A 16,749-nucleotide genomic window follows, 5' to 3' on the forward strand; every position below is an offset into this window, starting at 1 on the left:
TATTGTATATATAAGTTGTTTCGTTATTCTAACCAACGTTTCGCCTTTGCGGCTTCATCAGGGTTAATGCATACAGCTGTTTGATATTGGCATATTCGTTAAATTATAAAAATTAGCTGATTATCCGTTGCGTCAGTGCATTGGATCCGTGTGTGACGTTTCATGACGTCATATTGGTACCCTGCGTGTTTGTAAACAAATAGTACCGCTTCGAGAAAATTTTAACAAATTATTTTCAATTTCTGGCAACAAATGACAGTTTTACTTGAATACTCAGTAGATACTTGAGAAACTAATGATATAAAACTGTTTCTGACGCTATTAATTACATGATAACTCCGTAAATGTCGAATCCGTGTGTGACCTATTCGCATTCGTTTTGCTCCACTTTACGCGTTAAATTCAGCTGTCCAATTTTTTCTGTACATTCAAATGGAGAAAAATAAAATTCTCCGTAACAATAAACGAAGGCGAAAAGAGAAAATCGTGACTAATACTGCAAATCTACATACACACAGGATAATATTTCGCGAAATTGTGGTTTCCACATCGCGTGATAAAAATGTTTTTTCAGTATCATATAAGCAAGAGTTTCATTAATTTATGATAATTATGCTAATGATGTTTTATTTCTCGAGTCTGCCGTCACGTGCGTCTAACAATTTATACATATTACATTAAAGTTTTTAAAATAAATATCTGGAACATAAATGCATTTTTTCCCAAACGTTTAATCAAACTTTTTATGTATATTTATTGTTAAGCACAAAACTAAACAGTGGTCTATCTGTGATGTTCCCACCACAATGTTTAGCGGTGTGAGCTTTTAGGCTAATATTTCGTAGAGAAGGTAAGCTGAGTGTTACATTAAAATATTTACTATTGTATTATAAAAAGTATTTTTGAATAATAATCATATTTATTGTATTTACTATTGTATTATAAAAAGTACTTTTGAATGATAATCATATTTATTGTATTTGTAAACTGTATTCCTTTGTTATGGAACAATAGAGTCATGTACAGTTTTCTCTTTTCAGCATTTTCCATTTTTTCTACCCGCAGAGGAAACTGAATTACAACAACCAATAGGTGTGGATATCGAGATACTGAACGTGTTACAAAAGCTTTTCAACATCACGTAAGTTAATAATTCCTTACGAGGTGTATTGGTGATGGCAATTCATGTCACCGAAAGTAGTCGGCTATAACTAATAACAAATAACTAATAACTAATAACAAATAACTAATAACTAATAACTAATAACTAATAACAAATAACTAATAACAAATAACTAATAACAAACACTTCTTTTCACTGTACAAAAACCAAATATCGTTCTTATATTTTTTATATTTACCCAAGAGTTCTTAGCGTTTTTTATATTGCTTCTTTTACTTCTATTAACTTCCTGCTATTCGGCCACATTCCTTGGAGTACACCAACCATCAGTAACCTTCCTTAGAGTTTTTCTTACCTTCTCTCACCTACCTCGTAGTGTTTTCTACTTTCTGTCACCTTCCTTGAAATGTTTCCTACTTTCTGCCACCTTCCTTGAAGTGTTTCCTACTTTCTGCCACCTTCCTTGAAGTGTTTCCTACTTTTTGTCACCTTCCTTGAAGTGTTTCCTACTTTTTGCCACCTTCCTTGAAGTGTTTCTTACTTTCTGTCACCTTCCTTGAAGTATTACCTACTTTCTGTTACCTTCCTTGAAGTGTTTCTTACTTTGTGTCACCTTCCTTGTAGTGTTTCCTACTTTCTGCCACCTTCCTTGAAGTGTTTCCTACTTTCTGCCACCTTCCTTGAAGTGTTTCCTACTTTCTGCCACCTTCCTTGAAGTGTTTCCTACTTTCTGCCACCTTCCTTGAAGTGTTTCCTACTTTTTGCCACCTTCCTTGAAGTGTTTCTTACTTTCTGTTACCTTCCTTGAAGTGTTTCCTACTTTCTGTCCCCTTCCTTGTAGTGTTTCCTACTTTCTGTCCCCTTCCTTGTAGTGTTTCGCACTTTCTGTCATCTTTCTTGATGAGTTTCCTACTTTCTGTCAACTTTTTTGTTGTGTTTCGTTCTTTCTGTCACCTTCCTTGAAGTGTTTTTTTTTGCTTTCTGTCACCTTTCTTGTATTTTTTTTTATTCATGAACGTTTTTATTGATGTTTACTCTTTATGTGAACTGTATTGTGGGTGAGCGTTATGTTTACAGCCTTATAATGCTAAGATCCGGGGTTAGATTATCTGCTGTAAGGAGAACCAAGGTAACCTGTTGAGCAGCTTTACGCTAGAAAAGAAAAGAATAAACCTGAAGTATGTTGGAGTCACAAGTATCATTTCCAAGTGATCAACAGAACGTAGTGTGTTCAGCAAACATGTTATGTTACTTATCTATTAGATACCCTCAGGTACGTACTAAAATACCCCAGGTACAAAATAAAAAACAGACAATTATTTTTAATCATAAAATGACAAAATGTCAGATTCAATGGAAGTCATAAATAAACTTCCTTTTCGGAAGATAAACTAGTTGTAGGTGAAATTAATTTTAACATTTATTCTGTGTTTAGCTTTCATTTGATTAAAACAGAGAAAGTTTTAGTTTCGATACGTGTAGTTTTTAGAACTCAGAGAAAACAAGCAACATGTGCCAAACTAATTTTAATGATCTTTATTATTTCGAGCACAAGTTTGGTCTTTCATGTATCAGGAAACAGGTAAGATAAGTTAGAGAAGGTAAACCATATGTGTTACATATATAAACTTCTGTGACATATTTTTAGCCATGAGTTTATAGAGATAAACTTCTGTGGACTTATTGTTAGCCATTAGTTCATAGAGATAAACTTCTGTGGACTTATTGTTAGCCATTAGTTCATAGAGATAAACTTCTGTGAACTTATTGTTAGCCATTAGTTCATAGAGATAAACTTCTGTGGACTTATTGTTAGCCATTAGTTCATAGAGATAAACTTCTGTGGACTTATTGTTAGCCATTAGTTCATAGAGATAAACTTCTGTGGACTTATTGTTAGTCATTAGTTCATAGAGATAAACTTCTGTGGACTTATTGTTAGCCATTAGTTCATAGAGATAAACTTCTGTGGACTTATTGTTAGTCATGAGTTCATAGATATAAACTTCTGTGGACTTATTGTTAGCCATTAGTTCATAAAGATAAACTTCTGTGGACTTATTGTTAGCCATGAGTTCATAGAGATAAACTTCTGTGGACTTATTGTTAGCCATGAGTTCATAGAGATAAACTTCTGTGGACTTATTGTTAGCCATGAGTTCATAGAGATAAACTTCTGTGGACTTATTGTTAGCCATGAGTTCATAGAGATAAACTTCTGTGGACTTATTGTTAGCCATGAGTTCATAGAGATAAACTTCTGTGGACTTATTGTTAGCCATTAGTTCATAGATATAAACTTCTGTGGACTTATTGCTAGCTATTTCATTTCTGTTACAGATACGAGATTCACAGACCTCCAGATGGAAAATGGGGATCTCTGATCAATGGAACTTGGAATGGTATGATAGGAATGATACACAGACAGGTAAAAGAAAAGATTTACTCTTTAGAAATGAGAAGTGGGCAGATCACAAATAGCCCATTGTGTAGTTTTGGGCTTAATTACAAACAAACAAACAGATTTGTAACGGGTTTGGCCTGCTTCTTTATTGTATCTATGGAGATTCAATAACAGTGAGTCTCAAAAGAACAACAAAATATATCTTGGTTACACGGCAGTAAGCTTTATAACAATTAGCATTCCAAGACCCCGTGTTGGACATATCACAGAATGTCGTGTTTTCGCTTAACAAACAAATAAGAAAAATAAAAGCGGGTTTAAAAAATACTATAAACCGTTTTTTTTTTACACCGATAGCCAAATCTGTAGCTTTGTGCTCAGTTTCAAACAAACAAACAAACAAAGTGTTCACTTAATTATAACTTTGTTAACTCTCACAAAATAACACATCAAAGATTAGGCCTAAGATTATTGTTACTAAACGTCTATCTTAGATTATTATTCAAGAATATTTTCCTGAGACAATTCTTCAGAGAGGTATTTCTATGATTATTACTCAAGAATGTTTTCCTGAGATTAGCTTTCAAGGTTTTTCTATGATTATTGCTCAAGAATGTTTCTTTCTGAAATTATTGTTTGTAAAGGTCTTCTAAGGTTATTATCCAAAAATGTTTTTTTTTCTAATATTATTGTTCAAGAAGAAGACACTGTTTGTTTATCACACATTAGAGGAGTTGATTACTCCCTTTAATAGGATTACACTCTCGTGATGACGAGTAACCACTTGAAGTTGTAATAAATCTCAAAGTGGCTGGTATGGGTACTAAAACTTTTATTAAAATAAAGTAGAGAACAACGTTTCGACCTTCTTAGGTCATTTTCATATATCAAACCCCAAATTTTTTGGTAAGTCTAATCTGCGAGCCGCGATATTTTTAACATGTTATACGTTTTTCAAATTCAATAATTTCTGTTATCAGCTCGACTTCAAAATGTTTACATTACGTTAAACTAACCATTTTGGCACGTTTTATTGTATGTTTTGTTTTTGAATTTCGCGCAAAGCTACACGAGGGCTACCTGTGCTAGCCGTCCCTAATTTAGCAGTGTAAGACTAGAGGGAAGGCAGCTAGTCATCACCACCCACCGCCAACTCTTGGGCTACTCTTTTACCAACGAATAGTGAGATTTACCGTCACATTATAACGCTTTCATGGCTGAAGGTGCTAACATGTTTGGTATGACGCGAATTCGAACCCGCGACCCTCAGATTACGAGTCGAACGCCTTAATGAACCTGGCCATGCCGGGCCTTTTGGTTGTGATCCTGTTTAGTATAATAATGGAAATCGATGAAGAACAAGTAAAACTTTATGTCAATAAAAATTTTAATACCACTCTTGAGAAACATGATTACACAACATTTTTACCTCAAGGGGTAACGGTAGACTGACAAACCCAAAGCACTAAAATCCAGCGTTTTATTCTTTCTGGCTGACGTATTTTAGACAACCTATCATTTAGCTTTGCGACAAAAGAACAGAAAAGTTTATTTTTAAAGAACCAGCTTGGGCGATAAGCATAACTTAAAGAAGTTATATCTTGAGAAAATATTTTTCAACTTGAAAACAAGTTGATTGTTTTCCAGAGATTAGTAAGGGAATAATAATGCGTGTTTTTCTCATATCAAACTAGTTTCTTATAAAATTAGTAACTGAAAGAAATATCAAAATAAACTTTCACGTGGAATTTTTAAAGCAGAAACGATTTCTCATTGTCACTAAATAAATTAGGGTTAATATCTAGTTTTTGTTTCTTTTTTTCAGTTAGTATCTAGTTTTTGTTTCTTTTTTTCAGTTAGTATCTAGTTTTTGTTTCTTTTTTTCAGTTAGTATCTAGTTTTTGTTTCTTTTTTTCAGTTAGTATCTAGTTTTCGTTTCTTTTTTCAGTTAGTATCTAGTGTTTCGTTTCTTTTTTCAGTTAGTATCTAGTTTTCGTTTCTTTTTTCAGTTAGTATCTAGTTTTCGTTTCTTGTTTTTCAGTTAGTATCTAGTGTTTCGTATCTTTTCTTCAGTTAGTATCTAGTGTTTCGTTTCTTTTTTTCAGTTAGTATCTAGTGTTTCGTTTCTTATTTTTCAGTTAGTATCTAGTTTTCGTTTCTTTTTTTCAGTTAGTATCTAGTTTTTGTTTCTTTTTTTCAGTTAGTATCTAGTTTTTGTTTCATTTTTTCAGTTAGTATCTAGTTTCGTTTCTTTTTTTCAGTTAGTATCTAGTTTTTGTTTCTTTTTTTCAGTTAGTATCTAGTTTTTGTTTCATTTTTTCAGTTAGTATCTAGTTTTTGTTTCTTTTTTTCAGTTAGTATCTAGTTTTTGTTTCTTTTCTTCAGTTAGTATCTAGTTTTTGTTTCTTTTTTTCAGTTAGTATCTAGTTTTGTTTCTTTTTTCAGTTAGTATCTAGTTTTCGTTTCTTGTTTTTCAGTTAGTATCTAGTGTTTCGTTTCTTTTCTTCAGTTAGTATCTAGTGTTTCGTTTCTTGTTTTTCAGTTAGTATCTAGTTTTCGTTTCTTTTTTTCAGTTAGTATCTAGTGTTTCGTTTCTTTTTATCAGTTAGTATCTAGTGTTTCGTTTCTTTTTTTCAGTTAGTATCTAGTTTTTGTTTCCTTATTTCAGTTAGTATCTAGTGTTTCGTTTCTTTTTTTCAGTTAGTATCTAGTTTTTGTTTCTTTTTTTCAGTTAGTATCTAGTTTTCGTTTCTTGTTTTTCAGTTAGTATCTAGTTTTCGTTTCTTGTTTTTCAGTTAGTATCTAGTGTTTCGTTTCTTTTCTTCAGTTAGTATCTAGTGTTTCGTTTCTTTTCTTCAGTTAGTATCTAGTTTTTGTTTCTTTTTTCAGTTAGTATCTAGTTTTTGTTTCTTTCTTCAGTTAGTATCTAGTTTTCATTTCTTGTTTTTCAGTTAGTATCTAGTTTTCGTTTCTTGTTTTTCAGTTAGTATCTAGTGTTTCGTTTCTTTTCTTCAGTTAGTATCTAGTTTTTGTTTCTTTTCTTCAGTTAGTATCTAGTTTTTGTTTCTTTTCTTCAGTTAGTATCTAGTTTTTGTTTCTTTTTTTCAGTTAGTATCTAGTTTTTGTTTCTTTTCTTCACTTAGTATCTAGTGTTTCGTTTCTTTTTTTCAGTTAGTATCTAGTGTTTCGTTTCTTATTTTTCAGTTAGTATCTAGTGTTTCGTTTCTTTTTTTCAGTTGGTATCTAGTGTTTCGTTTCTTTTTTTCAGTTGGTATCTAGTTTTTGTTTTTGTTTTTCAGTTAGTATCAAGTTTTCGTTTCTTGTTTTTTCAGTTGGTATCTAGTTTTTGTTTCTTTTTTCTGTTGGTATCTAGTGTTTCGTTTCTATTTTTCAGTTAGTATCTAGTTTTTGTTTCTTGTTTTCAGTTAGTATCTAGTTTTTGTTTCTTGTTTTCAGTTGGTATCTAGTTTTCGTTTTTTGTTTTCAGTTAGTATCTAGTTTTTGTTTTTTGTTTTCAGTTGGTATCTAGTTTTTTTTCTTGTTTTCAGTTAGTATCAAGTTTTCGTTTCTTGTTTTTTCAGTTGGTATCTAGTTTTTGTTTCTTTTTTCTGTTGGTATCTAGTGTTTCGTTTCTATTTTTCAGTTAGTATCTAGTTTTTGTTTCTTGTTTTCAGTTAGTATCTAGTTTTTGTTTCTTTCTTCAGTTAGTATCTAGTTTTCATTTCTTGTTTTTCAGTTAGTATCTAGTTTTTGTTTCTTTTTTTCAGTTAGTATCTAGTTTTTGGTTTTTTTTTCTCAGTTAGTATCTAGTTTTTGTTTCTTGTTTTCAGTTAGTATCTAGTTTTTGTTTCTTTCTTCAGTTAGTATCTAGTTTTTGTTTCTTTCTTCAGTTAGTATCTAGTTTTCATTTCTTGTTTTTCAGTTAGTATCTAGTTTTCATTTCTTGTTTTTCAGTTGGTATCTAGTTTTCGTTTCTTGTTTTTCAGTTAGTATCTAGTGTTTCGTTTCTTTTCTTCAGTTAGTATCTAGTTTTTGTTTCTTTTTTTCAGTTAGTATCTAGTTTTTGTTTCTTTTCTTCAGTTAGTATCTAGTTTTTGTTTCTTTTCTTCAGTTAGTATCTAGTTTTTGTTTCTTTTTTTCAGTTAGTATCTAGTTTTTGTTTCTTTTCTTCAGTTAGTATCTAGTGTTTCGTTTCTTTTTTTCAGTTAGTATCTAGTGTTTCGTTTCTTATTTTTCAGTTAGTATCTAGTGTTTCGTTTCTTTTTTTCAGTTGGTATCTAGTTTTTGTTTTTGTTTTTCAGTTAGTATCAAGTTTTCGTTTCTTGTTTTTTCAGTTGGTATCTAGTTTTTGTTTCTTTTTTCTGTTGGTATCTAGTGTTTCGTTTCTATTTTTCAGTTAGTATCTAGTTTTTGTTTCTTGTTTTCAGTTAGTATCTAGTTTTTGTTTCTTGTTTTCAGTTGGTATCTAGTTTTCGTTTTTTGTTTTCAGTTAGTATCTAGTTTTTGTTTTTTGTTTTCAGTTGGTATCTAGTTTTTGTTTCTTTTTTCAGTTAGTATCTAGTTTTTGTTTCTTTCTTCAGTTAGTATCTAGTTTTCATTTCTTGTTTTTCAGTTAGTATCTAGTTTTCGTTTCTTGTTTTTCAGTTAGTATCTAGTGTTTCGTTTCTTTTCTTCAGTTAGTATCTAGTTTTTGTTTCTTTTCTTCAGTTAGTATCTAGTTTTTGTTTCTTTTCTTCAGTTAGTATCTAGTTTTTGTTTCTTTTTTTCAGTTAGTATCTAGTTTTTGTTTCTTTTCTTCAGTTAGTATCTAGTGTTTCGTTTCTTTTTTTCAGTTAGTATCTAGTGTTTCGTTTCTTATTTTTCAGTTAGTATCTAGTGTTTCGTTTCTTTTTTTCAGTTGGTATCTAGTTTTTGTTTTTGTTTTTCAGTTAGTATCAAGTTTTCGTTTCTTGTTTTTTCAGTTGGTATCTAGTTTTTGTTTCTTTTTTCTGTTGGTATCTAGTGTTTCGTTTCTATTTTTCAGTTAGTATCTAGTTTTTGTTTCTTGTTTTCAGTTAGTATCTAGTTTTTGTTTCTTGTTTTCAGTTGGTATCTAGTTTTCGTTTTTTGTTTTCAGTTAGTATCTAGTTTTTTTTTTTTTTTTTTCAGTTGGTATCTAGTTTTTGTTTCTTGTTTTCAGTTAGTATCTAGTTTTCGTTTCTTGTTTTTCAGTTAGTATCTAGTTTTTGTTTCTTTTATTCAGTTGGTATCTAGTTTTTGTTTTTGTTTTTCAGTTAGTATCAAGTTTTCGTTTCTTGTTTTTTCAGTTGGTATCTAGTTTTTGTTTCTTTTTTCTGTTGGTATCTAGTTTTTGTTTCTTTTTTCTGTTGGTATCTAGTGTTTCGTTTCTTGTTTTCAGTTAGTATCTAGTTTTTGTTTCTTGTTTTCAGTTGGTATCTAGTTTTCGTTTCTTTTTTTCAGTTAGTATCTAGTTTTTGTTTTTTGTTTTCAGTTGGTATCTAGTTTTTGTTTCTTGTTTTCAGTTAGTATCTAGTTTTCGTTTCTTGTTTTTCAGTTAGTATCTAGTTTTTGTTTCTTTTATTCAGTTGGTATCTAGTTTTTTGTTTTTTGTTTTTTTCAGTTAGTATCAAGTTTTCGTTTCTCGTTTTTTCAGTTGGTATCTAGTTTTTGTTTCTTTTTTCAGTTAGTATCTAGTGTTTCGTTTCTTTTTTTTCAGTTGGTATCTAGTTTTTGTTTCTTTTTTTTTCAGTTGGTATCTAGTTTTTTTTTTTTTTTTCAGTTAGTATCTAGTGTTTCGTTTCTTTTTTTTTCAGTTGGTATCTAGTTTTTGTTTCTTTTTTCAGTTAGTATCTAGTGTTTCGTTTCTTTTTTTTCAGTTGGTATCTAGTTTTTGTTTCTTTTTTTCAGTTAGTATCTAGTGTTTCGTTTCTTGTTTTTTCAGTTGGTATCTAGTTTTTGTTTCTTTTTTTCAGTTAGTATCTAGTGTTTTTTTTTTTGTTTTTTCAAATGGTTTTATGGTAATTTGTAGATTTTTAAAAATCAGTGTGTTATAAGTACATTATTAGGAGTTTTGTAATTCTTTTGATATAAAAATATATTTTGTATGAATCAAGAATTTTTTTCATATATATTTGCATTAAAGACTAACATACCGTCTATAGGCACGAAGTGTCATATTTACATTCCTTTTCTGAATATTATTCTGAAAGTTATTTGACACAAAGATATATAATAACCTTTTATTGAAGTGTTTGACGTCAGCTAGTCATTGTTTATCTAATTTTCACAGTCACGATAAACTGACCCCTCTGGTCGTCGCGCCAAATTTAGAAACATTATGTTCCAGAAAGCGCTGATTGGTAGAAATAAACTATTTGTCTCTGCTATTCAGATCTAAAATCCATGAAGTGTGAACAAAATGTACTCGTGTATATAGCACTAATGGTTTTAGAGGTTTCAGCGTTCTCATATTCCCTAGAATCAATATCATATACTTCGTTGTCTTCTAATCATACGATTTTGACCTCTGACGTCACTTGTCCTTCTCAGTACCCTTCTTTTAGCATCACTTCTTTGGTTCTAATTACTTTATACAAACATGAATTCAAAGGTAACTGGCTACAAATGCCACAGGTGAAGTAGTGCCCCTTCTTTCCATGTTTATGTTCCTGACAAGACATTTTACAGATGATTATATTTTTGTTAATCAGAAGAAGAAAATTTTAAGATTGCTTTTATTGGATTACGGTTACGTGGTCTGACCACTCCAACTTGCTTTTCGGCTCTGACGTTTTTTCTTCTAACTTTTGGTCATTTTTTTCGTGACGCGGGGTCTTAATGTAAAAGTGATGGAAACTAGGTGTTCAGTTTTAGTTTCGAGTTAAGGGGTGTTAACAAATTAAGTACGATGTTGATTTATTTAAACACTCACATGTTCAAGTTTTATTAACATGTCACGTGAACCAGCCGAGCACACTTTTATATCGACATTTTCGGCCGTAATCCCAATAATAAATCAATAGCTTAGAAAATTTAGGTTAATTCTAAATCCATATAGAAAAACTATGCGAAAGAGTGCAAAACAATAGTCTTCATAAAAAATAAATTAATTAAGTCTATAATGAATAAAAGTATAAAAATACTTGTATGCACATATCTTAGCAACCAGCTTTTAAGAAAGGGTGAAATGCATAACTTAAGATTAAGAAAAAAAATAACTTTCTTTCTTTCAGCAATTCCACATTTTGTTGATATTGAAGTTATTAGAAGATACCTTTTAATGAATTTTAACATAAAACTTGACACAGGTTTTACTGTTCATTGAAATAATCGTGCGTTGATATAAAAAGCTATAAAAGTTTCGTCCATTGGACTTCCTTATCACCATGGAAACGTGATTCGTGACATGAATTGTTTTTACACATAATTATTGTGTACTATAACTTCGTGTATCGAAGCTTAAACTAAAAGTTACAGTTTGTTTTTCACACAGTTGCTTCTCTGTGTTATAAGGTATACTTATCGAAAGACAAACATGTTACATATAATAACGGTTTCCAATTTAAAAGACTCGAAGTCTTTCTGTGTAGTAATAAATATATGTTGAAAACAAACTTTAAACGTAAATGAAATGTTTAATTTATAAGACCTGGATCTTTTCTGTGTAATAAAATAAATAAATGTTTAGGAAGTGGACCTCGCCATGGGTGGAATGACCATTTCTCTCGCTAGGAGACAGGTAGTTGACTTCAGTCCTGCTTACTGCTTCGACAGAACGACGTTCGTCACACGAGCGCCATCTGAAAACAGTAAAGCGTGGGTGATTGTATTTCCTTTTCAATGGACGGTAATGTATGTTTTATATTTTAATAAATGCTGGTTATTATTTTATCTCTCAACGAATGAACCGTATAATTTCTCAATTATGTTATCGATATAGCCAAACTATGAGAATATAATTATTTTAATTTAAAAAAAAATGTGTAGTAATTAATAATTACCAAATTACAACAAAATAATTACGTCACTGTTATTTCTCCTTAAAGAGAATTACCCAATGTTTAATACAAGGTAGCATGTGGACAACAACAATCAGTCTGGTATTTCAAGGTTGTCTGCTCGGCATGGCCAGGTGGGTTAAGCATAAGACTCGTAATCTGAGGGTCGCGGGTTCGCATCCCTGTCGCACTAAACATGCTCGCCCTTTCAGCCGTGGGAGCGTTATAATGTGACGATCAATCCCACTATTCGTTGGTAAAAGAGTAGCCCAAGAGTTGGCGGTGGATGGTGATGACTAGCTGCCTTCCCTCTAGTCTTTCAGATATTAAACAACAAACAAACGTTAGTTGAGTTTTCTTATTTGTTTCAATTTTTTTCTTTTGTCGTGTGTGGTTGTGTAACGACAACCTTGAAAGTTTGTTTGTTTTTTGTTTTTGTTTTTTTAATTTCGCGCAAAGCTACACGAGGGCTATCTGCGCTAGCCGTCTCTAATTTGGCAGTAAAAGACTAGAGGGAAGGCAGCTAGTCATCACCACCCACCGTTAGCTCTTGAGTTACTGTTTCCCCAACGAAGAGTGGGATTGACCCTGACATATAACGCCCCCACGGCAGGAAAGGGCGAGCATGTTTGATGCGACAGGGATTCGAACCCGCGACCTTTGGATTACGAGTCGATTGCCTTAACCCACGTGGCCATGCCGGGCCAATATAATTTAATAAAATAACCCTATCTATGCACGAACACCATAACAAGTAGAAAGACAGCTCCATACCTGACGCAACAACTGTTGTGGTTGTTAACAGGACAGCGTTGCAGTGAAACAGAAAATAGGACGGAATTCAACAGTGGTTTTAAATATTAGTTGATTTGACACAACTGTGTCGTCAAAGTATTCGACTTCCCTAATAACGCTTTAGCTTTCATTAACAAATAAAAACAACTATAATTTATAGAGTGCTGTAGTTTCCGTAAGAAATAACAAAAACGTTATTTATTTATATGTATAGATACCGCTAGATGGCATTAGACCAATAGTGTGAGATGTTTTTAATGAACAAATACTAGGAATATAAAGTCTTTATAAATGTTATTATGTCGATAAAGTTGGAGACAAAAACCTTTGTGAAAGTTTCCTTTTATTCACAAAATACAATAGATTCATATTGAATCTCGGTAATACATTATTTATTGTAGAATGATCTAAGAATCATTCATTAATTTTCGACTATTATAAAAACACTTATTGCTATTTTGCTATTTTAGAAATGAATGCGCGTTCCCCAAGTGATTCATGTAGTTTATAGAAACTAAATGTTTTACACCTTTCATGTTCATTACTTCACTTACTGATGATTACCTAACACCTGGCTGTTGTTCTCTTCAATATAAATCTATTATTGTCCACGCTCTGCTGTGTTGGTCAATATTGTAGAAAACCAAACGTTTACTTCTAATGAGTTCCTTACTCTCACAACAACAGACATTTGTCCACAGACCGATGTGATTTACCGAACGTCTACAACAGGGTCTGGGTTTAATATCCAACAGTTATTGTTTTTAACTGATTATTCTACAGACATTATTAAATTTGTATTGATTATTGTTAATTATAAGTCTGTAATGTCTTGTTACAAGTTAAGGTGGACGTAACAGATAAATGATTTAGATATTGTCTTGTTACAAGTTAAGGTGGACGTAACAGATAAATGATTTAGATATTGTCTTGTTACAAGTTAAGGTGGACGTAACAGATAAATGATTTAGATATTGTCTTGTTACAAGTTAAGGTGGACGTAACAGATAAATGATTTGGATATTGTCTTGTTACAAGTTAAGGTGGACGTAACAGATAAATGATTTGGATATTGTCTTGTTACAAGTTAAGGTGGACGTAACAGATAAATGATTTAGATATTGTATTGTTACAAGTTAAGGTGGACGTAACAGATAAATGATTTAGATATTGTATTGTTACAAGTTAAGGTGGACGTAACAGATAAATGATTTAGATATTGTCTTGTTACAAGTTAAGGTGGACGTAACTGATAAATGATTTAGATATTTTCTTGTTACAAGTTAAGGTGGACGTAATAGATAAATGGTTTAGTGGCTCTGGAACACTTGTTAATAAACCTGTAAATTAAGTAGATATGTTAAACTGTGTATTCAGTTGTTATTATTGTGTTAAAAATGACATTAAGACTAGTAGCTACGCAGCATGTTATGAGGTTGTCCAGAACTAAGTGCCGTTTTTGAACTGTGAAGATTGTAAAAGCTGTTGTTTTGAATTAAGCACAAAGCTTCACAAATGGGCTATCTGTGCTCTGCCCACCACGGGTATCGAAACCCGCTGAGCCACTGGGGGGCATTTGTAAAAGTATAAACCAATGTTGTAAAACATGCTTTAACTAAAGTAAGCACCATTTACTTTAACACACTTTTATCAACGTATAACGATGCTGTTTATGACCCTACTGTTTCTGTGGTCAATGAACTCCCTGAAAGCTTCTTCTGCGGCTGCTTGGTTTGGAAAGCGTTTATTGTTCAAAAAGTTGTTAAAGTGTTTTAAAAAATGAAAATCTGTAGAAGAAAGGTCTAGGTATTAAGGTGGATGAGACAGAACCTCGATTCCCAATTCGTTCAATATTTGGAGCGTCATCCATGACAGGTCTCAATGTGTTTTTATCTAAAGATGAATTCCTTCCACGACCTTTATGCTTTTCAATGCTTTCATCTCCATGTTGAAACCCTTGGAACCAACACTGAACTGTACGTTCAGTAACAGATCCGTGGCCGAGTCTCTGATTAATGTTCTGTATAGTTTTGGTAACTTTTCGTTCGAGTTTGAAGTCGTTGAGGAAAATCAGACAAAAGTCTTTTTTGTCCATGCTACTTTGGGAATTACGAAACTTACTCTGAGTAGAGTTAAAACAGAAGACAAGTAAGACACCTTGTAAGCGACAAACGTTGTATTAAACCAACCAATCAACGATAAGTTACTCAATATTCAGCTTCTATATCTCATCGTGAGAATTCCGACGTTGTTTTTTGATGTCCAGTTTTTGTTTTAACTAAAATTATTTTAGAAGATTTTATTCTGTCGTGATGCTCATGTTACCTGGTGAAACTTGTAACCAAAGTTGAGGTGGATGTTTTATCTCACTTTTGTTTTACTGTAATCAAGTATTGAGGTTTGACTGTCATTCTTATAACGCATCCATGTCCCCAAAGTGTGGAGTACAACCCTCCCATCTGCGGTAAGGATTTTGTTTGTTTGAACTTCGTGCAATGCTACACGAGGACTACCTGCTCTAGCTGTCCCTAATATTGCAGTGAAATATGAGAAGGAAGGCAGCTACTCATCACCACTTTCCGCCAACTCTTGGGCTACTCTTTTACTAATGGTTTGGTTTGTGTTGAATTTTGCGCAAAGCTTCAAGATGGCTATCTGCACTAGTCGTCCCTAAGTTAGCAGTGTAAGACTATAGGGAAGGCAGCTAGTCATCACTATCCACCGCCAACTGTTGGGCTACTCGTTTACCAACGAATAGTGAGATTGACCGTAACTTTATAACGCCCCCGGCTAAAATGGCGAGCATGTTTGGCGCGACGGGGATGCGAATCTTCGACCCTCGAATTACGAGTCGCACGCCCTAACCCACCTAGCCATGCTGGGTTCCTAATCTTAGTGTCGCCGAGTTCATATGTATTTTCCGTTTATATCATGATACAATATTTATTATATGATATGCAGTACTATTTACTAACAGATTTAAATGCATTAAACAGGTAAAATAGAAAGTAATGTCTGAATTCACTTCGCCAGCCCCCACAATGGCGGATTTATTACGTAAGAAACCGTGTTTCGATATCCGCGGTGGGCAAAACACAGACAAACCATTGTAACAAACATCACTGTCTGTAGTTGTGCCTCTGACCCTTAAAACACCAAGGACTTTGTAGAACGTTGTACTTAAGGGTATTGTTATAACGCCCACTATTTCTTTAGAACGTTGTGCTTAAGGGTACTGTTATATCACACCACTTGTATTGTTTTTATTTCCGTATTACCAGTGATTCGAACACAGAATAAAAATTGACACAAAAATTTAGATTTAAACAAGAAAAAACAAGTTTGAATAAACTAATTGACAAAGATAATCTGAGTAAGAGGTGAAAAAATACATACAAAACAAGAGAGGATCTCCAATATCATCATAATTAAATTAAATTAATCTACGAGACTTTGGGCATCGTCAAATACATCAGTAGAAAGGGTTTGACCTCCTGAGTCCAAAACTGTAACCAGATCTTAAATCGGTCAAGGGATAACGGAATTAGGAGCTAATAAACTAACAAACTCGGAACCGTCTATGAGCCGATATGCCGCAGCTAAAAATATCCGAGTGGTTGATTTAATCATTGTTTAGAAGAATAGAAGAAGAAACAAACAAACCTGAAAAAATAAGAAGCAAGAAATATAGAAGGTACTGAAGTTTTCCTTATTTCTTATCGCTTTGTCCACTTAACAAAACTGAAACTTAAAGTATGCGTGAGCATCAAGAATTACAGTGAATAATAATTATAGGCTTAGGAAATAAGAGGCTGGAGAGGAAGAAAATTCAAAATGAATCGAGCTCTACAGAAATGCACCAATGAAGGCAGGTAACAACTAAGGGGTGTTCGGGGGGCGTTCACTTCCCCAAAATCTTTTACACTTGAAAGATGGAAGTTAACTAGTGAAGTTAACGTAAAAGTAACTTTTCAATGACCAACTGAACGCAAATAAGTTTTTTCTCTTCTTCTTATATTGACCCCGGCATGGCCAGGTGGTTAAGGCGCTCGACTCGTACTCTGAGGGTCGTGGGTTCGAATCCCCCTCACACTAAACATGCTCATCTTTTCAGCCGTTGGGGCGTTATAAGGTTACGGTCAATCCCACTATTCGTTGGTGAAAGAATAGCCCACGAGTTGGCGGTGGGTGGTGATGATTAACTGCCTTCCCTCTAATCTTACACTGCTAAATTAGGGACAGCTAGCGCAGATAGCCCTCGTGTAGCTTTGCGCGTAATTCAAAAACAAAGCAAACAAACAATAAGACGTGTCAAAAGGGTTAATTTAACGTAAACATTGTAAAATCGAGCTGACAACAGAAATTATTGAAGTTGAAAAACGTACAACATGTTAAAAGTATCGCGGCTTGCAGATTAGACTTACTGTTAA

The 16,749-nt window shown here is 32.8% G+C and overlaps 1 protein-coding gene across 1 annotated transcript in view; it reads left to right on the forward strand.

Annotated features, from left to right (window-relative positions):
• LOC143247732 (putative glutamate receptor) overlaps positions 1-16,749 on the forward strand; it is a 50,582-nt gene that overhangs the window by 27,682 nt on the left and 6,151 nt on the right. Inside the window, exons 5-7 of the mRNA XM_076496153.1 lie at positions 1,041-1,141; positions 3,464-3,551; positions 11,215-11,373. Coding sequence (XP_076352268.1) covers positions 1,041-1,141; positions 3,464-3,551; positions 11,215-11,373 — 348 coding nt within the window. The remainder of the gene's footprint in view (positions 1-1,040; positions 1,142-3,463; positions 3,552-11,214; positions 11,374-16,749) is intronic.

Source organism: Tachypleus tridentatus, chromosome 3 (assembly GCF_004210375.1).
Source record: "Tachypleus tridentatus isolate NWPU-2018 chromosome 3, ASM421037v1, whole genome shotgun sequence".
Lineage (NCBI taxonomy): Eukaryota > Metazoa > Arthropoda > Merostomata > Xiphosura > Limulidae > Tachypleus > Tachypleus tridentatus.